The following is a 22,445-nucleotide window of genomic DNA, read 5'->3' as shown; positions in this document are numbered from 1 at the left end:
CACATCAACACCTGTCCATCCTCAAGCTAATGGACAGGCCGAATCGAGCAACAAAATCATCATCAATAACCTGAAGAAAAAGTTGGGGTCTAAGAAAGGAAAGTGGGCCGAGGAACTACCTTTCGTTCTTTGGGCAGATAGAACCACTTCAAAGAATGCTACTGGTCAGACTCCTTTCTCATTAGTATTTGGAGCTGAAGCAGTTATTCCCACAGAAATGATTATCCCAACGGCCAGAGTCATTCATCAAAATTCCGAAGATAACACTTGTAGCCTACTTGAAGATTTAGAGGCGGTAGAAGAACTCCGGGATTTGGCAAAGATCAGAATGGCTTCTTATCAACAGAAGATAGCAAAGTCCTACAACAAGAATATCAGAGTCCGAAGGTTTCAAGAAGGGGATTTGGTTCTCCGAAAAGCTTTTCAAAATACTACCAATCCTACGGATGGGAAGCTCGCACCAAAGTGGGAAGGTCCTTACCTGATCGATTCGGAAGCAGAAAAGGGGGCATACAAGTTGTCTACTTTGGATGGTGACTTAATACCAAGGGCTTGGAATGCTATCATCTCAAAAAATATTTCATGTAAGATTTCTATCCCGAGGATAATTGTTATACTAAACAGTCAAGGTATGTACTCAAACTTATACTTTTATTCACTTTTAATATTATTATTCTTCAAACAAAGTACTGACTTAAGCATCGGAGGGGTGTTAGCAAGGCTAACACCCACCCCTCACTTAGAGTTGACTGTTTTGTAGATATGAGGGATCCTCATATGGAATGAAGTTAACAAGGCCTTCGTCGCCAGTTTCTAAGGGCCTGTTATCATTAATCAGAACGCCTTTTGACGGTCGCATCAGAACGCCTTAGATTGTAGATAATTTTGGATGTTCATGCATCAGAACGCCTTTTGACGGTCGCATATATCATTAATCGATTGCTATATAAAACTATTGAAAAAAAAAGACACTCTTTGAAATTGTTTTGAATCGAAACCCGAATTATGATCACATGAAAATTTTGGTTGTCTTACGCGCTATCAAAGCACCAAAACGTGGGGGAAAAGTTCGAGGAAAGGGGGAAACCGGGAATATCACCCTCAAGGAACTAAAGGTTTTAAACTTTCGATATTAGCAAAAATAAAATTGTTGTGTGTCAGAGATGTTTCATTTGTTGAATGCACGTCTATCCAAATGAAATGACCAAAACGAAAAAAAAACATAAATAATTTAAAACAAAAGAAACGATTTAAAAAAAACAGACCAGTGACGTGTCGTCACACGTCCAATCACGTGATTACGACACCAAACCATGCTATTTATTACTATTTATAATTTTGTAACATTAATGAACCTTATTTACATATGTTATTTCCTGTATGGGACATAACTAGTGTAACCCATTTAGCATTCCTACAATACAACAATACAATACAATATGATATACCAAAAAAAAAAGAAGCTACATTATATCTTAGTGGAAAATCAATAAGCAGCAGACTTGCCATCTTTCCTTGGATCACTTACAGCAGTAAGCAACCCTTTCAAAACATGTTTATTTTTATAAGACAGTCTTCTGTTTTCGAACCGGTTTCTCAATGTTTGAACGATAAGTTGACTAACCGCGCCCCCGGATTTTGCCTCTAATACATGGCCCCTTTCTTCCAAAAATTCCTTTCGGTCATCCGAAAGCTCAATATGATCGCCATCGATTACCGTCCAGTTTTCATAGTATACCACATTGGGCATCAACTGCATAACACATGACAATAACAAAAATGAGACATTTAAAGGAAAAAAAACAAAATATTGGTTTTGGTTCGGTTTTGTATTCTGTTAAGAACCGAAAAAACCAAACCGAACCGAAATAACCAGAAATAACTATAACATCTTAATCGCAACCATTAAACCAAAATCTGCCAATGACTATTTGTTTAGTTTTAACATATGGTTAATAACACATATATTTGGTTTCTACATATGATTCATAACTAATAATACCAGTACTTTTAGTTTTGATTTTGAATTTTGATTTTAATATGTCTTTTATTTTCTTTTAATGTTCAAGTCCAAATATTCAATATTCTATTAATCATTAGTTTAACGAAAAAAATATATATATATCTAGCCCAATTTCAATATTCTCGGTCAATTTTTTTTTTTTGCCTAAAAAGTTTTGGCTCGAATAGCAAAATCGAAAAAAAACCGGCATCCAAAACCGAATCGAACCCAAAAATCAAGAACTGAAAAAACCGAAACTGAACGGTTTTAAAACATCGTAAAACGAAAGTTTGGTTTCGGTTCGGTTTTAGTTACAAACCGCACCGAACCGCACCACGCACACCCATAGGTCAGCTAGTCTAACTAATTCCGAAATCGGATGACATCTTAAATAACTTAAAAATTAAAATTATGTCGATATATGATTATTATAAAACAAAACATAGAAGTAGATATTTTGTGTGGATATACATAAAACACGAAGCTTGGAATAAATAAAGTATGACGTATGAAGTAGTAAATGAATCAGTATATGAGATTTTTGGAGAACAAAATATAATATTAAAATAAAAATAATTAGTTATTAGTTATGATTACAAAAAAAATATCTAAATCTTTGAATTATGCGATTTAAGTGGTTATATATATGTTCCCCTTTCGGCTAAATATTTTTTTATTTACCCATTTGAAATAAGACAAGAACCCGAATTGACTCGTTCACATGTGAAGCGGGTTGAAATACCTTGTGGTAGACTCTTGGAGACTGAACTGCATCTAAAGGTTCCATTCCAAGAACATAATGGTTAAGGAAGACTTGTATAACTGCTGGAATTATGTACATCCCACCACTCCCTCCAATTACTCCAGCCAATTGACCATCCTGTGAAAAAAGTCAACAAAAGTCAACCTTTGACTTTCCTAAAGTCAACATAACACTTATTAAACTATGAAAAGCTACACTTTTTTTTTACTTTTTGTATCACCAAATGTTTCATAATTCTAATGTTCATAAATCTTTTCTAGATATGAGATGACATAAAATCCATAGAACAATTAAGTTTATAAAGATTCTTGGTTGACTAAGAAAGTCATATACCTTAACTACAATGATTGGAGTCATGCAAGATAACGGTCTCTTGTTCGGTTCAATAAAGTTTGCCGGGGAAGGCGGAAGGCTGTCGGGTGATATTTCTGTAGGAACTGAGAAATCTGCCATTTCGTTGTTTAGCAAAATTCCTGTTGTCGGAGACACCATGCCACCACCAAACGGGTAGTTCACGGTGGTTGTCATCGATATGGCGTTTCGGTCCGCATCAACTATGCAAAAATGACTTGTGCCATGGTCTTGAACTTGACTCCACCTAATAAACATAGTTATAATTTTTATGATAAGTGGCCCAATTATGTTTTTAAAAATTGGGCCGAACAATGAACCGGTCGCATTAACAGTTCATTGGTTGGACCAGATTTAAGAATCAGACGACGACTTATCAGATAATATGAAAAATAAAATTGTACATATAATACCAAACAAAATATGAACCTACTTTATGTGTTTGGTGTGAATTTGCAATTTTAATATAATATTAAGACTTAAATTAATAAAATATAGAGTTGCGAGTATTAAATGACTCATAAAATATTTAAAGGAGAAAAATATAAATGAAAATAGAAAACGAACTTACCCTGGGATGTAATATTCAGATGGGAAAGTGGTGTTGTCGAAAATTCGGGATCGAATTTTCTTCGCGAACGAAGGGGAAAGCATTTCTGACTGGGTCTTGCTTATATCGACAAAATCCGGGTCACCTAAGTTCATCCTAAGAGCAAACATATGTTTTAACGCTTCCACAAATCGGTGTAGGCCTAACATTCCTTTCGCCTCGTTCGTGTTCTCGTACCCATTCAAGATATTCAATACCTGTATTTGCGTTTTAGAGTCATAAGTAAAGAAACTTAAAGTCCGAAAGACTTGTGAATGCAGTACTGAATTATTGGTAATCCAGTATTGCGTTCACACTCACAGATAAGATGCCCACTTTGCCCACAGAGCATCTAATCTGTGCATTTTGACCAAAAAAAAAACTTACCAAAGCTAGCCCCAGTGTACCACTTGACGGGGCTGGCATCCCAAAAATAGTGAACCCCATCGTGTTCACTTCAAGTGCTTCCGTAACTTTGACCTCATAATTCCTTAAATCATCCATTTTCAATATACCACCACGGGCTCGGACATCCTTAACCAAGTTCTCCCCTATGAGCCCATTATAAAAAACATCGGGACCACCTTCCGCTATAGCTTCTAAACTCAAGCCGAGCTGATGGTTATAACACGTTTCTCCCGCTTGTAAAAGTTGGCCATTTGGAGCATACACTTTTTGTAGGCTCGGATCTTTTTTTATTGTATCAGCATTACCCGAGATTGAACTGGCAAGATATGGGGAAACTATGAACCCGTCTTTGGCTAGACGGATAGCAGGTTGGAACAACGTTTTCCACGGTAGTCGCCCGTGTTCTAACCATGCTTTGTATAGACCGGCTATCTCGCTTGGAACACCAACCGCGAGTGCTCCGGTGTACTTGTTGTCAAGGTTGTTTTGATACATATTCTGTGTTATTAATAGCAACTGATTAATAATAATAATAATAATAATAATAATAATAATAATAATAATAATAATATCATGGGTTGGATAGCATATTAAAATGCATTCATATTACAAGTCCACGGCCCACGGGTTTGATCAGTTTTAGAAACCGAGTCATGTCATAAATAATAAGAGGTTCCATGTTAGGCTAATGAATTTTCTCATTTATAATAGGTTGGTGGTCCGTCAGTAATTAAATCTCTTTTATAAAATATTAAAATTTCAATATATGCCAGACCTGGTCAGGTTATGAGAAAACTGATCAAAAAGGAGGTAGTGTTTTAGACGTGTAAGCAACATCAATATCAAGGGTCACATTGTTTACTTATCTTTAATTATTAATATATTAAATTATATATGATTATAAATATTTTATGTGGTGAATCTCTAACCTATTAGCCAATTAGGTACTAGATACTTTTCTGATCCATTTATTTGTCTTATTAAAATGCTATCCAAAAAATGGTTGCATTTTAAAAGGATTCGTATGAGTTGAAATTCATGTAATTATACTAACAATTTATTTGTGCATAGCTATGATCGATTATATTAATATTTTAATTATTATAAGTATTTTTTATTTAATTAAAATAAGGAGAAGATTACACTATCTGATTCCCAACGTAAGTGGTTAAGACGAAATACTCAAAAACTTCATATTTAAAAGGGAGAGATTTTGAATTCAACTCTTACATGTGACAGAAAAATAGTGGTTTCCATGTTGGGTCAGGGGTTTTCTCATCTATGGTGAGTTTCTTTCTGAGAATGAAAAGAAGATGATCGGATGGATAATGATCCGTCAGTGATTCAAATAACCGTTAAAAAAATTAAAATAGTTTACACCATCTCAAATGCATTTAAGTGGTCCATCCTTTTAACTTTTAAGCATTGAAAGACATGTTTGTGTTGAGTTTGTGGAAACGGTCCAACATCTCCAATGAAGAAGGATGGATGAGGACATGAGGTGGGTCCTTGGATTTATTTCTTGTCATAATTTTAGGTGTAGTGTGTTTTTTGCTTGCAAAGTATGCATAATGATTTGTATGACATATTTACTTTTAGTTGTTAATTATTGCAAAATATAGTATTTAGGTAGAATACTAAAAATACATAATGTTTTAATTTTAGAAATATTAATTTGTATAACTATGTATTGGGAAGCAAGCATAGAGCCCATTCCCCTACACCACCTTTGAGTCATTATGTGGCAACATATGGACATGAATGTTTTTATAATAACATCATCATATTTGTAGTTTAGGTAAGGATTGAAGAGGCATTAGGGTACTAATCAATACACATGTTTTCGACGTTTTTGACTAAAAAGAGTGATGATGTAAAAGAAATGTAACTTAAGGAATATTAAATTATTAACCTTTGAAGCAGCCGCGGGAGCAGTTTCCCTAAAATCAAACGCTTGTGTACGTGACGTATCCGCTGACCGAACCACCATGAACCCTCCACCACCAATACCACTAGCCATCGGATTCACAACACCCTCACACAACGCAACCGAAACAGCTGCATCAACCGCATGACCACCGGATCTAAGAACCGTCACACCAATCTCCGAACACCGAGCATCGTCCGCCGCAACCACGGCTTCCCATGACTCAACCGCATCGCCTGATTGTACCTTATTGATTAATTTATGTGACTTCCATGCATCACCTACTTGTACCCACAAACTCAATGGACTTGAGTTGTCATTTAGTGTAACAGAGATCACTAAAAACAATGATTTTACAACTTGTTAACCCAAAAAAGTGCAAAGCAATGATTTCATGACTTGTAAACACACATAATAGATTCAAAACTTACAAATTATTGCTGTGAGTGAAATAAAGAACCAGATGGCAAGTCTCCATGTTTTCTTGTTGGTTTTGTGTTCTTCACCAGATTTTAAAAATGGAGTTTGTATGCTCATCTCTCTCTTACACACACTTGCTGATATTCATTGGTGGATGTTAATATCAAGGGTTGATTTATACCCAATGGTGAGTTGGCCTCTTTCCCCAAGATGATGCACCATGTGGGTCCTACTTTGAAGATTCTTCTTAGAAAATGTTTCAAAAGTAGATGTGTAGAATTTTAGGAACAAACGATGAAAATTTTATTTCTGTTGGCGAATTAGTACAAAAATTTCATATATACACCAGAAAATTATGTATCTAGACACCATATGATATATCCATATATGTTTTTGATGGTGTTTAGCCAATAATTATACAACTTGTATACACATATACGACTTATATATCTATGTAACTTGTCTTTTTTTTTTTGAAGTACGTTTACCCCTACGACTTGTGTACATAGCGACTATATGAGTAGCATAGTTCTATGCGCCACATTTTTTGTATAACTTTTAGTTACTAGAATTTGTCGTTTTTTTACAAGTTCCTTTTTTTATAAAGTTATTTATTATCAATTTTTGTAGGTATTTTAGCTAAACAATCAAGTGTATATGACTTGTGGGTACTAGTGTAAGTGAATAACAAATGACATTGTTTGTTGTCAATAAACTTTTATAAAAATATATTGAATAGTTCATTATCCATTCATTAACTTTACAAAAACATTCAGAGCTCATTCGCTATTCACACTCATATAATTCATTAGTTTTTCTATCTCCTTTTCAATTAAATAATTTTTTTTATACTTTTGTCATCATTATCTTTTCTTTTCTACTTACAATCACTTTAAGAAAATATTAAAATAATTATACGTATGTGAAAAGTATATTCTCAAATTTAACTTTCACACATAATATTTTCTCTACTCTACTCACAATCACTCCCAACTCCCAACCACATCCTATCCTATAACATGCAAACCCTCACAAAATATAGGGAATGAGTTGTGATTGCTCAAAAGTGGTATAAATATGTTAACTTTAATTGAGAAAACATTAATGCAAATTACATTGTCTAAAATTAAAATTTCTAGCGATCGTTGGGTAGTCGAGATGTGTAAACATGTTATACTGAATCCGAGCATAATCTGTTTATGAGCCAAAAATACTTAATTTGAATGCAACTCGATTTTCATTAAAACTTATATCAAAACGTTGAGAAAACAATATGTGTTTACATTTCTTAAAAAATTAACGAGCACTTTAGAGAGAATCATCTTCCCGAGTTGTTTCCCATCATATCTTGATCCGTAAAAGAATTTTTAGGTTAAATTTATTTGTACGGGTGATTACTAAAATAAGTAACCTTATTTTACTATTTTTAAAGTTGTTCAAGATTTCATAGGACATTTAAAGTGATTTTTTTTCTATGAAAATGGACAAAATGAAGGCAGACGAATGAAATTGAGATCATAGACTATTCCTTTAATTTGCAAAGGGACAAAAGGAACACAAGTAAGTGATAGTGATAAAAGAAAGCAATTTGTTGTGGTCAAGACGATTTTATTTTTTATATTTGGTATACTAGCTTTTGAACCCGTGTATTACACGGGATTTGTCATATAATAAAAATAAAAAGATCTATTATCTGAAAGAAATGAACAAAATTAAATGTAAAAAAAAAGATAAAATATATAATACAAAAAATAAGAAGTTTAAAATCTCAAATTTACAAATTTGATTTTTTTATATACAACATTTGCAAAAATTGTTTTGACCAATTACCCGTGAATAACTATGATAAATGAGATGAGAGATTAGAGAATTAAAAGAGAAATTATAACCCATTTCTCAAAACTGTTTTGTCCTATGACCCATAGATATGTTGGATAAATAAGATGAGAAATTAGAGAATTGAAAATGAAATTATAACCCAATTGCCAAAATTATTTTTGCCCATGACCAATGGATAGTTAGGATAAATGAGATGATAGATTGGAGAATTAGAAAAGAAATTATATCTCATTTGTCAATATGGTTTTGCTTCATAACCCATGGCTATGTAGGATGAATGAGAAGAGATATTAGGCCTAGAATGAATGTGGGATTATCACATCATCCTCATTATTTTCATTTATTAGTATAGTTAGATTAGATTGATTTTTATTTAACTTAACCATTATTTTTTGGTTGTTATCGGTCTTAATAAACGAATTAATTGATAACGATCCCACCTTTTATCATATTTGTTCACAGCAGTCCAAAATTAACAAAATTCTAACGCCGTTAGTTGCAGGTCACCGGGAAATCATTTTGGCTAGAAAACTCACATTTTTCTCTGAAAACTCAACATTTTCGTCTCAAACATTTTTGTAGCCCCTGGACGGACCTTTAGGAACATTTTTCTAGTAAAAGCCCCATTATTGAGGTTGCTGAAACCCTATAATCATTGTCAGAGTCAGTTGGTGGTACTCAACTGGTGGTTGGTTGGCTGGCGGTGATTTAGTTGGTGGTAGTGGTGGTGTTCAGAATGAGTTTTCTGGCAAAAAAAAAGTGACTTATCGGCCAAAAGCGTTTTTCTGATGACTCGCAAGTAACGACGTTAGAATTCTTTTAGTCGCAAACCGTTGGGAACAAATACGTTAAAAAATGAGACTATTATCAGCAATTCATTGGCTGAGACCGGCAGCGACCAAAATATGATAATTGAGATTAGTAAACACCAATATACCATTAATTTTGAACACTAAAATCTATATCATGTATAATTTGGATATCCGAAATTTTATAAAATGACTATCTAAATCCAAGAATTCAGATATCTCAATTTCGTATATTTCGGGTTCGGTTTTTAATTATTGTTTTTTTTTGGTACACCTACAATAGAGATATGTTTTGGTATGCCATTTTTACGTATTGGACTAAAACGCATTAACGTTTGTTGTAAAATATGGGCCATTGATGCTAGTTTTATAACTATGTGAGCTAAGTGCTAGGTTGAATGAGGTTTTATGAACACCCCCATTTAGTTATACAAACAATCTTCCGGGTCATGATTTACGATGTATTTAAAAAGTGAGAAATGAAAAGGTTTTCAATGACATTAAAACAAGTCTAGCTCAGACAGTTAAAAATATAAAAATCCTAAGCTTTTTATGGATGGTATCAAGATCAAAGAAATTATGAGTCGGATGGAAGAATTGGTACATATTTGATATTTTAAACATGTAACCTTTTTCTTTGTTTTTGCGGGCTAGTTTTGTTTTTGCTAGTTCGTGTTTTAAATATAATATCGTTTTTAAAAAAAAGATTATAACTAAACCTGAAATTTTTGGTTTTAGAATTTCATACCCACTCAACGAAATATTTGAAATATATATATTGGAATATTATCGGCCAACACCATTTAATAGGGATTATTAAAATCCAATTTTTCATAATAAAATAAATAAATGGTGGGTGAAAACAGAAAAGTCGAGTCCAAACAAGAGAGGGGGGTTGAATGATTAAAATGTAGGATTAAAAACATAATTTACCTGACCAAGTAAAACTAAATTTGAAAAAGAAATATAAGTAACTTATTTCAAGTTAGGATCAAAAACCAAATTGAATAAACCAAGCTATCATATATATATATATAGAGAGAGAGAGAGAGATCTATATATATATATATGGGAGGTTTATACTAAAAAGAAATAGTTTCCTAGGAAGAATAGGAATAAATCATAGTCATTGGATCATGTTAATCAATAGTTGAGATTTAAAGTTACTAAAAACCGACATAGTTTTCTATAATTACTCTTTCACCACTATAACCGATATAGTTTATTAGAATTGTTCTTTCATCATATGTTGTAATGTCATTTGTTAAAAATCTATTGGTTCTTACCATTCTTAGGAAATTCTTTCTTTTTATTTGAACACTTTTCTATATATATATATATATATATATATATATATATATATATATATATATATATATATATATATATAGGAGGGTTATCCTAAAATCAAGTAGTTTCTTAGGAATACTAGAAATAAATCATAGCCATTGAATCATATTAATCAATGGTTGAGATTTAAAATTACAAAAAACCGTCATAGTTTCCTACAATTACTCTTTCACCATTATAACCGACATAGTTTCCTATAATTGTTCTTTCATCATAGGTTTTAATGTCAAATGTCAAAATTATATTGGTTCTTACCATTCCTAGGAAACAACTTCTTTTTATTTGAACCATTTTATATATATATATATAATAAAAAAATATGTGTAACCTTTATAAATAAATGGAAAATTGGATTTTAATTATCTAGTGTTGGCCGATAATAATCCATATTCGTTTTATCGCCACTGATGGTCCCAAATTCAAAAAAGTTGGCCCCCAATAGTCCCCCGTTAAAAATGACTTAACGACGTTATAGTTTTTTCTGAATTTCAAACCAATGTTTTAGGGCTTTTGATCGTTAGGAGGATATGAGTCGATTGGTGTAAAACTTAGCTCGAAATAATGATCCAAATGACTTAATTTTGGTTAATTGTAAGTCCAAACACCCGAATTGAAGCATTGTTTCGTCATTTTGAAGCACTATTTCAAACTAAGTTTTACACCAATCGACTCGTATCCTCTTAACGATCAAAAGCCCTAAAACATTGGTTTGAAATTTAGAAAAAAAACTATAATGCCGTTAAGTCATTTTTAACCGTGACCATTGGAGGCCAACTTTTTTGAATTTGGGACCGCCAGTGACGATAAAATTAATAGGGATTATTATCGGCCAATATCATTTAATAGGGATTATTAAAATCCAATATTTCTTTTATTATTCATTTATTTTGACTAATATTGCATACTCTAGTGGAAAGCTTTGAATTTGTTTTTTCGCACGTTTAATAATATTTGATAGTCACGTAACTACATTTATAGAATACAAGTCTACTCTATAAAAAATCAAAAACTTGGTATTAAAATTCAAGGTGAAACTAAAGCGAACCCAATTCGAATTTGATATCGATTTTGTTTAACTCAAAAGGGAATTGGTTATAACTTATTTGAACATAACTCAAGCTAAAAAAGCCGAAGCCGGCCCGAGAACATGTTGAGGAGCACTATTACCCATGTAGTGTATGTTGACGACCCTCAAATGCTTTTTAGTTTCTGCTAGTGATTAAAACTATATCATTAACAACAAAAATAGTTGGTTTTAATTCATCCTGTGAAAAAAGGGCATTTTTTGTCACTAGAAATGGTTGGTTTTGATTCACTATGTGGCCGAAAAAACCATGAAATGTTGTCAATGGAGATAATTGGTGTTTATTCTCTTCGTGAATAAAAACTATCATTGTTTCGTAAGTCACAGTTGGTTTTGATTTGTCCTAGGTTCATAGGCGGCCGAAAAACCAATACAATGTTCTTGAAAGAAGGTTGATCAGTTTAATATGAAACTATTATAGTTGATATTATAGGCAAAGGGGATGATTATTTTTATCTGAAACTACCATAGTTGGTATAAAATTAATCATAGTTGAAGGTTGATATCGATTTGATCAGATCCTATTAAAGGCCAACAATCTTGGATCTACATTTGACAACAATATATTAGTCTAAACTTCGAGAATCAGTAAATCAATCACCTACCGCTGTTACTCTTTAGTTTTTTTGTCGAGGTCTATCTTGTAGATAAAGTTTTTTCGAATTGTTGCATCAATTGAACAATTTAATGATCTTAATATCATGCAATTCCAACTGACACCGGCGTATGAACGAACGAACAAAGTTGTGTAATTAGATTGTTAATTAAAAATTATAGTTTGTGTGTTTATCGATCATCTTGTTCATTCATTTATGTCTTTCATTACCAACATCCCAATTACGCACACATAATATAACTAGGGTTTAATATATATATCATAGAATCTTGATTACCAACATCCTAGTTATGCATACATAATATTATAATTTGGGTTTAATTAATATATATATATATCATATCATATAATCGGGTTTCTCGGGTCTTATTTGGGTCCACCGGGGTTCGGACTAAGCCAACCCAAACCAATTTAGAGGTTTTTTGATAATCTTTTAATGATTTAATTAAGAGACTACCTCTGAATCGATTAGAGATATAAGAGTGTGCTTGGTTTATGTTGGCCGATTCATAGACTACCTCCTACTTAGTCACGCCTCTTAATAACTTGGCACAAGATTGTCAAACAGTCTCTTAGTTTATTATCCGAGACTAAGGACCACACCAAATAGTATGAACTCGGGTTGATCTCGGGTAATCGGTTTTCTCGTATGGTCCAAGAGTGGGTCGCCCTTATCCGTGAAAATACATTTAAGTTTAAGTTACATTTATGCAACACAAAAACCATATATTACTCCATTTTATTTTATGTAAATCTAAAAGAATCATGTGAACTTTTAAATTGTAGGTGAATTAAGAATGTTTTTTTTATTATATATTATTGACATGATTTATAACGTAATAATTGATGAAATTATTCTTTAGGGAAATTATTCTTTAGGTTATCTAGGAATATAAAGCATTTATTTACACCATAATGTGGGATTGTGGGATTATACAACAATTAATTACACTTAAGATTTAAGAATCGTGGAGGCTCCCAATTTATTATTGAGGTTACGAGAGTCGAGGAGCCGTGGATTATAAAGAGTTAAAGACTTAAAGCACGTTCACGTTCAAAACCCATTTATTATGTAAATTGCGAAAAAAAAAAGAAAAAAAAAAGAGAGAGATTAGAAACTTTGAATGAAGTCACAAAAGTATTTTACTTATATGAGGGGAATGGTCACTTATATGCATTATCTATGCATCAGTCAATCATGCATTGTCATCTCATTCTTTTATCATGGTCTCACAAACCATAAAATTATCGATGACACTTACCCATAAGTACAATAGAACATTTTGTGTTTTTTGTTTTTTATAATTTAAAATAAATAAAACAACTAAATGTAATTGTAATTAAAACTAAAATTTCATTAAAATTAAAAATATAGCATAAGTGAAAACCTGAAAATAAAATACGACAATTCAAACCAAAAAAAAATAAATGCGAAAAATAAAACTAAATGATAATTCGACCAACTATATTGCTCGATGATTATGTTGTCGTGTCCCCTTCCTCGGCTTGCTCAATGAGATCTTTGAAAAATTGTATGCTACTATCGTTTGAAAAAAATGTTGTTATCAGAGTCGTTCAGCGATATGAATATTTCTATGTCATCGTTTGAGAAATCAGTCATTGAGGGTCTAAATGAATAAAAATGGTGGATGTTTTAGTGAATAAAAATGATAGAAAGATTTGAGTGAATAAATAAAATGATGAAGAATAAGAGCATTCCCATCCAACCCCCTATCCCCAAATCCAAATTTACACTAAAACATATTACGTTTTTTCTCTCTTTTTCAATTAAATAATATTTTTTTATACATTTATCATTATCATTTCTCTATTATTCACTCACAAACACTTTCAAAATATATTAAAAAATTATAGGGGGTGAATAGTAGCTTTTCAAACATACAGAAAAATCACTACGTTTTATAAAATATAAAAACTCTTCACTCACAACATCATAAATCACTCTCTAAATTATAAAAACACCCTCTCACATAGTATGATGGGTTAGATGAGAATGCTCTAAGTGGCATCTATATGTAATTATTATTTTTATTATTATTATGTTATAATATTAGCCCTAACTATAACAAGATTATTAGGATAATGTGAGAACTTGAAGATAATAAAGAAGTCACCACTATCTGTAACAATATATTTATGTAATCTTTGAAGAAGATAGAATATATGATTCAGTAACTTCGTTGATATATCCATTTCATACGTTGATATTTATAGTACAAACTTTACTATTGCAAACTACTATTGAGGTGACTATTTGGGGAACAAACGTATATGATTGCTTTAAAAATTGGTCATCCAAAAACATAGATAAAATCATACGTTGAAAAAGTGGTCATCCAAAAACATGGATAAAATCATAACACTCCCCCTGGATGACACTTTTCAAAACTTCGGAGATTTGCAGTACTGCCTCATTAAAAACCTTACTAAAGAAAAACCCAATGGGAAAAAGCTTTAGCTAAGGGAAAAAGAGTGCAGTAGATAGCTCCCCCTCAAGTTGCAGGTCGTTACATTGTCCGTACATGGCGCATGCCAATATCATGGACATGTTTTCTGAATGTTGCCGTGGGAAGTGCTTTTGTGAAAAGATCAGCTGAGTTGTTGCTCGATTGGACATATCTCATTTCAACCTGATTGTCTTTAATAAGGTCCCGAGTATACTCAAAGTATCTTGGTGGTATATGCTTTGTTCTATCACTTTTGATATACCCTTCCTTCATTTGCGAAACACAAGCTGCATTATCTTCATAGATAGGAGTTGGAATTCGATCTTTCTCTAGTCCACAAGAAATCAATATGTGTCGTGACATAGATCTTAACCATACACATTCTCTTGAAGCTTCATGCAATGCAATGACTTTAGCATGATTTGAAGATGTTGCAATGAGTGTTTGTTTCTGAGAACGCCATGAAATCGCAGTTCGTTCATTCTTAAATACGTATCCAGTTTGAGATTTTGCTTTATTGGGATCAGATAAATAACCTGCATCTGCATAACCAACTAACCCTTCTTTTGAATCGTTAGGATAAAATAAACCTAAATCAGCAGTTCCTTTTAGATACCGAAAAATATGTTTAATGTCATTCCAATGTCTTTTAGTAGGGGATGAACTGAATCTTGCCAATAAGTTAACTGCAAAAGAAATGTCAGGTCTTGTACAGTTAGTAAGATACATAAGTGCTCCAATTGCACTGAGGTATGGTACTTCGGGACCAAGAATCTCTTCATTATCTTCGCAAGGATGAAATGGATCATTGTCAACATTGAGTGATCTAACAACCATTGGTGTGCTTAAAGGGTTTGCTTTGTCCATATTGAAACGTTTTAAGAGTTTCTCAGTATAAGTTGACTGATGCACAAGTATTCCATTGTGCATATGCTCAATTTGTAAACCAAGACAATATTTGGTTTTTCCAAGGTCTTTCATTTCAAATTCTTTCTTTAAAAGAGCAATCGCTTCATTAATTTCTTTTTGTGTCCCAATTAAATTGAGATCATCAACATACACAGCTATGATCACATACCCTGATGTTGTCTTCTTGATGAAGACGCATGGACAAATAAGATTATTTGTGTATCCTTTGCTTATCAAATAATCACTCAAACGATTGTACCACATCCTTTCAGATTGTTTCAGTCCATACAAGGATCTTTGTAACTTAATGGAATACATTTCCTTAGGCTTTGAGCTTATAGCTTCGGGGAGTTTAAATCCTTCGGGAATTTTCATATAGATGTCACTATCTAGTGATCCATACAAGTAAGCTGTGACAACATCCATAAGACGCATCTCTAAATTTTTAGAGACTGCTAAGCTGATTAAATATCTAAACGTAATAGCATCCATGAAAGGAGAATACGTTTCTTCATAGTCAATTCCTGGCCTCTGAGAAAAACCTTGAGCTACAAGTCTTGCTTTATATCTTGTAACTTCATTTTTCTCATTTCGTTTTCTCACAAAAACCCATTTATATCCTATAGGTTTCATTGACTTTGGTGTAATGACAATAGGTCCAAAAACCTTTCGATTATTTAGGGAATTTAATTCAGCTTGCATGGCATCTTTCCATTTGTTCCAATCTTGTCGATTTTTACAATCATCTACAGATTTTGGTTCAGGGTCATCATTTTCTTCCATGATATCACTTGTCACAGAATAAGAAAATATATCATCAATATTTTCCATTTCATCTCGATCCCACTTTATATGTGATTGACCATAGTTGATTGACAATTCTTTATTGGAATCATTTATTCCTTCCTGAGGAAATGTTATATAATTTATTTTTTCCTGAGGGAAGGTTTTTTCGATCATTCCTTCCTTAGGGTCAGTATCCTTTTCAGAGCCCTTTCTTTTTCGAGGATTTTTATCCTTTGAACCGATTGGCCTTCCACGTTTTAAAAGTTTTTGAGATTCATGAGGTGCATTATTATGGTTTTGCTTGCTTGGAATCTCAACTCGAGCTGGAGCATTAGCAGCTGGTATATGAGATTTAGTGACCCTGTTTATATCAGTAAATGCATCAGGTAACTGATATGCAATTTCTTGTAGATGTATTATTTTTTGAACCTCTGTCTTACTTTGTTTTGATCTTGGGTCTAGGTGTAACAATGATGGCACACACCATGATATATCTCTTTCTTGCCAGGTTCAAGGTATCTTATGATGGAAGACGTTTCATATCCAACATATATTCCCAACCTTCTTTGGGACCCATTTTTGTGCGTTGTGGCGGTGCAATAGGAACATACACAGCACACCCAAAAATTATAAGATGAGAGATATTTGGCTCATTTCCAGAAACAAGTTGTGTGGAAGAGTATTTATGATTTGCACTTGGTCTCACACGGATTAATGATCCAGCATGCATAATTGCATGACCCCAAATAGAAACAGGGAGTTTTGTCCTCATTATTAATGGTCTAGCTATTAGCTGTAGGCGTTTGATCAACGACTCGGCTAAGCTATTTTGTGTGTGTACATGAGCAACAGGGTGTTCTACAACAATCCCCATAGACATGCAATAATCATCAAAAGCATGTGATGTAAATTCTCCCACATTATCAAGCCTTACTCTTTTAATGGTATAATCCGGAAAATGTGCACGTAATTTGATAATTTGAGCAAGAAATTTTGCAAAAGCAACATTACGAGTCGATAATAAAGAGATATTAGACCATCTGCTGGATGCGTCTATTAAGACCATGAAGTATCTAAATGGTCCACATGGTGGATGAATTGGTCCACAAATGTCACATTGAATTCTTTAAAGAAACATTGGTGTTTCTTTATTGAATTTTAATGGCGAAGGCCTTGTAATTAATTTTCCAAGAGAACAAGATGTACATTGAGACATTTTATCTATTTTGTGGATCTTTTGACCTTTCAGTGGATGCCCATGTGTATTTTCAATGATCCTTTTCATCATTGTGGATCCTGGATGGCCTAATCTGTCATGCCATAAGTTTATGATACCAGAATCGCAACAATTTTCTTTGACTGCCATATGTGCTTGAGGCACATTTATATATGTATAATGCAAACCAGAATGGAGCATTGGCATTTTTTTCAATATTTGATCTTTGCTTATGATATGCAAATATTTTTCATTACTAACAGTCCTTGACTGAGTATCATATCCATTATGATATATGTTTCTGAAACTCAACAAATTTCTTGTTGATTTTGGGGAAAATAAAGCATTTTCTATTTTGAGATTTGTACCATTTGGTAATGCTAAATTAGCTTTTCCCACTCCTTCTATCAAGTTTGTAGGACCTGATATTGTATTGATGATCCCTTTTGTTGGTTTCAGTTTATAAAAATATTTTTTAGATCTAAGTATAATATGCGTGGCTCCACTATCCGCTATACATATATCTTCTTCATTTGTTTGATCTTGTGCTCTGGTGATTTTCATTTTAAATCTTGAAAAATATTAAGAAAAATAATAAGTGTATAACGAAGACATATGATATTTTAATAAGAACTTTATTTAATTGAAACACAAGTAGTACATGAAAGAGGAACTACATAATTAAAGATAATGAGAACACACTTAATAATTGCATCTAATTATAGTAGTCAAGCAACTTTGTTTCAAAGTATCACCTCAAAGTCTTCAACGCTCAGCTCAACATTGATATTATTAAAGTTATCAACATGGTTCACTTCTTTCTCTTTTCCTTTTAGGGAGGCTTGGTACAGTTCACACAGATGTGGAGCTGTGCGACAAGCCTTTGCCCAGTGGTTTGTACTTCCACATCTAAAACATGAAGTGCCATTGCTTTCGGACCTACCAGCTTCATTCCATTTATTTTGGTGGTTGGAATTGGTATTGTGTGGGACATGATAATTATTGGCTCTCTGGTTACGACCACGGCCACGGCCATGACCACGACCGTAAGAATTATTGTTCCATTTGGATGAAAGCTTACGATCATTAAAATGTCTTTTGTCAAAATGACCACGTCCACGTCCACGGCCTCGTCCTCGACTTTGTTCCCATTTATGACCAGAATTTTTATGAGAACTTTTGTGAGTAACACGTGCTTCTGGTATTGCTAATGAACCCGTGGGACGAGATTGATGATTTTTCATCAATAATTCATTATTTTTTTTCTGCTACAAGGAGTAATGCATTTAGATCAGAGTATCTCCTAAAATTCTGCAAACGATAATGTGTTTGCAAGTTTATGTTTGATGCATGAAACGTGGAGAAAGTTTTCTCTAACTTTTCTTCCTCTGTTACGGGATACCCACAAAATTCTAGCTTTGAGCAAATTCGGTATAAAGTAGAGGTGTAATCATTTACCCTCTTAAAATCTTGGAACCTAAGACTGTTCCATTCATCTCTAGAAGTAGGAAGTAAAACTTCCCTTAGATGACCGAATCTGCTTTTCAAATCTTCCCATATCATATATGGGTTATCATAATTTAAATACTTATGCTGTAGTAATTCATCAATATGTTTATGGATGAAAATATCAGCTCTTGCTTTATCCTGGTCAGAGCAATCATTGTATTCTTGGATTGTCTCTAACACATTCATAGATTTTAAATGTCTTTTGACATTTTAAATGTGTTATGTATATTAAAATGACATTTTTCTAATAGCAAAATTCCACATTTATCTTGCATTTTTAATGATTTGAATACACAATATCACATTTGTAAAGGAGGAACCATACCACTAGACCAATAGGTCATTGATATGTATTGTAATAATTTATTAAATTTGTTTTATATATATACACACATGTGTGTATGTAAATACTAATAATAATACTAATATTGATAATATTAAAATTATAAATATTATGAGTAATAAAAGAAATATATATATATATATATATATAACTTAATATTTTCTTTATCTGATATAATGACAAATGTTGGAGTGACTAATATCTAAGTAAAAAATGTTAAAAAAAATAGTAATTGATTTAAAAAGTTCAAAGGACGAGTACATTAAATAAAAATATTATAGTGGGAGTAAGTTTAGCAACACTATTTGAATATACATATTTGGTGTATGTAAATATTGTAGGTAGTATTCTGCATAATGAAAGCGGTGTGGTGGAACTGGTTCGTACCATCTTTCTATTAAGATGATTTTTTTTCTTTTTGGAATTGGAATTCATGTGAGTAATATATATTTGGCTATTTAAAAAAGAAAAAAAAGAAAAAGAAAAAAAGATGGTATATAGGTTCCTTTCGTGATTTTTATAGCCCTATATGAGAAACCTACCTACATTAATTGATGTTGGAGTATACATATACATAATAAATGAATATGTATGTGATCTCACCTTGGCCAACACCTGTGAATATTCGTCCGAAAACATGACAGTGCCGTCAAGTAAAACTTGTTCAGTTCAAGGATCCAACTAGTGAACGCGAAATACTCGCCTAGTCTCTATCATCACCTGGTGCCGCCGAAATTAAATGTTGGGAGCATGAATCGAACATGTGTTACATGGAGCATTGAGTCTCTCCCTAACCACTCCATCACAATCTCATTAGCGATATTAGATATACATATACCTAATAAATGGGAAAACTTAATAGAATACTAACCAAATTTTACCATTGTTCTAACTAGGTCGTTCATTTTTTTATATCTTTTTTGTCTCAATTAGATCACTTAAGTTTTATTAACGTTTTAATTCTTTTCTTTACCTGCTTAGCAAGTCATCATACATACATAATATACCAAATATACATATAAGTTTATTGGTTTATCTTTTTTGTAAGCAGTCTTATTTATTATTAAAGCATTAAAAAGTAAAAGCCTTGAGTTATACTTAATAAAATAATTAAAATTTAAAAGAAATACCAATTACACATTAGCATATTTAGAAACAGAAAAAAAAATGTCAAGTAGGTATTGGTAACCTATTAAACATCTAACAAACGTAGATTAGAACATAATTGAAACTTGAGTGATATGATACAAATTAATAATAATAAAAATAAGTAATAATTTGCTCTTGCGTGTTATCTGGTCTTTCCTTTCATTGTTAGGATAGGGGCGTTACAATAATAATCTTTAACATTTTACGATACAATATAAAAACTGTCATTTTTAAGAACCGAAGAAGATTAAACAAAGAGACAAATGCACTAGTCGCGTATAATGTGTGTCTCAATATCAAGTTCTCTTTCTCTTTCGTTAACCTTTTGGTCTTCTTCAATAGTCTATTCGAGTCAAACTCAAATCGGGTTCATAGACGAGTTTAGGGGGTCCAAAACAGGGTTCAAGCACACTAAGGAAGACCAAAAGGGTCCACTTCCTTTGTACTAACATATGTATTTTATCAACTCTTTTTTTTATGATAATAGAATTAAAATGGTCTATTGAGTCACTTTATTTATTTTCCACAATTGGTCATAGTCTCATAGACTTTTCAACATGTAATGCTCTAGTGGAAGACTATTCAGAAGGGGAACTGAATCATGGTTTCGCTCAAAACCATGAAACTATTCAAATCAGTCATTAGTTTGGTTGCATGGTTAGTTTTTTTATTTAACTTTTGATCGGTCAGTTTCAAAAATTTCAAATCGTAATGAACCGGACTGTTGAAATACATGCATGCTTCCAATTCATTATAAAACAGACACACGAATTTGTTGGTTAACTTGTTTATTGTTTATGTTTCATGTTATACGCCGAGAATGATGGATATGGGTAGTCTATTCAATTGTGGGCTAAAAGGGCTGCTACTGATTGGTCTTAAATTAGGCCTAGCACATATCATCTATTAAATGGATTGGTGGTGTCTGATATATAAAAGAAAAAGAGAAACGTTATATGTGTGAATCATCATCTTCTCTATCCTTCGATCTCTTATTCTTTAGCGATTAACGGTTACAGTCTCTTTCTTCTTTCTGAACAGATTATGTATTAAGTTCTTGGTCTTCAATAGATTAGTATGATGTTTGAATCTTTAGATGATGTTCTTTGGGTTGTTATTTTGTAATTCTTCGATTTGATCAATTCTTGTTTCGTTGTATTTGGATTTGTAAAACTCAAAGAATTGAAATTATTATGGTTTTGTGACACGGACTAGACTGTAAGTTTGAACATGCTATTTTTTTAAATGTTATTTATAACATATATTTGATTATTTATATTTTGACTTAGGCTTAACAGAGATAGTTAAAAGACAGTTAGGTGCAGTGATGGAGCTACAAGCCTACAAGGGCACAATGGTCTTTTTACATTTTGGGTTATATAGAAGTTTAAGTTGTTTCTTTTCAACTGAATATAGTTCAGGGGTTGAAAGTGTAAACTTTGGTTAGTCAGGTTGTTAGCGTTCAAAAGGTAGTTATAAGCTCGAGTAACGGCTAGTTGAAATCTCGAGATTCACTTGATCGTTTCTTGTAATTCAGCTTCGTCTCATTTGTTTCGTTTGAAATTGAAGTGGGTTTGTACAGCGGCCGGAGCACCTTGAACAATAATACTGGATGTGCCAGACTTAATAGTTAATGCATATATACTTTTTTTATTTTTTGGAAAAATTATATTACTGAACGAAAAAGCTGGTTGGAATCAAATAATCTGTTAGTTATCACGTCAAGTCACTGAAGTCACTGCCACATAGGCAGTGAGGGAATCTCTTGTTTCATGCGTTATGAGATAACTTGCAAGCAGTGACAGAGCCAGAAATTTTATCCTATGGGTTAAGGATTTTTCGATGCTCGATTTTTGTCAGACGTCAATGTTTTCGGACCTGGATGTATCGGGTCGGGTCGGGTCGGG

The 22,445-nt window shown here is 32.6% G+C and overlaps 1 protein-coding gene across 1 annotated transcript; it reads right to left on the bottom strand.

Moving 5' to 3' along the window:
• Nucleotides 1-1,410: 1,410 nt before the first annotated feature.
• Nucleotides 1,411-6,613, bottom strand: LOC143575746 (glutathione hydrolase 3-like). Its single transcript, XM_077060041.1, has 7 exons — nucleotides 6,472-6,613; nucleotides 6,026-6,378; nucleotides 4,093-4,611; nucleotides 3,688-3,923; nucleotides 3,099-3,363; nucleotides 2,745-2,882; nucleotides 1,411-1,753 (listed from the first exon to the last, which is right to left on the bottom strand). The coding sequence occupies exons 1-7, from the start codon at nucleotides 6,575-6,577 to the stop codon at nucleotides 1,487-1,489; spliced, it is 1,884 nt and encodes a 627-aa protein (XP_076916156.1). The 5' UTR covers nucleotides 6,578-6,613; the 3' UTR covers nucleotides 1,411-1,486.
• Nucleotides 6,614-22,445: the final 15,832 nt, after the last annotated feature.

This window comes from Bidens hawaiensis, unplaced genomic scaffold, assembly GCF_021521415.1.
Source record: "Bidens hawaiensis isolate Kalapana, Puna unplaced genomic scaffold, B.hawaiensis_p1.1 tig00027642_1, whole genome shotgun sequence".
NCBI classification, from domain to species: domain Eukaryota; kingdom Viridiplantae; phylum Streptophyta; class Magnoliopsida; order Asterales; family Asteraceae; genus Bidens; species Bidens hawaiensis.
The sequence above is the reverse complement of the archived record's forward strand: the minus strand, read 5'-3'. Positions and strand labels throughout refer to the sequence as shown.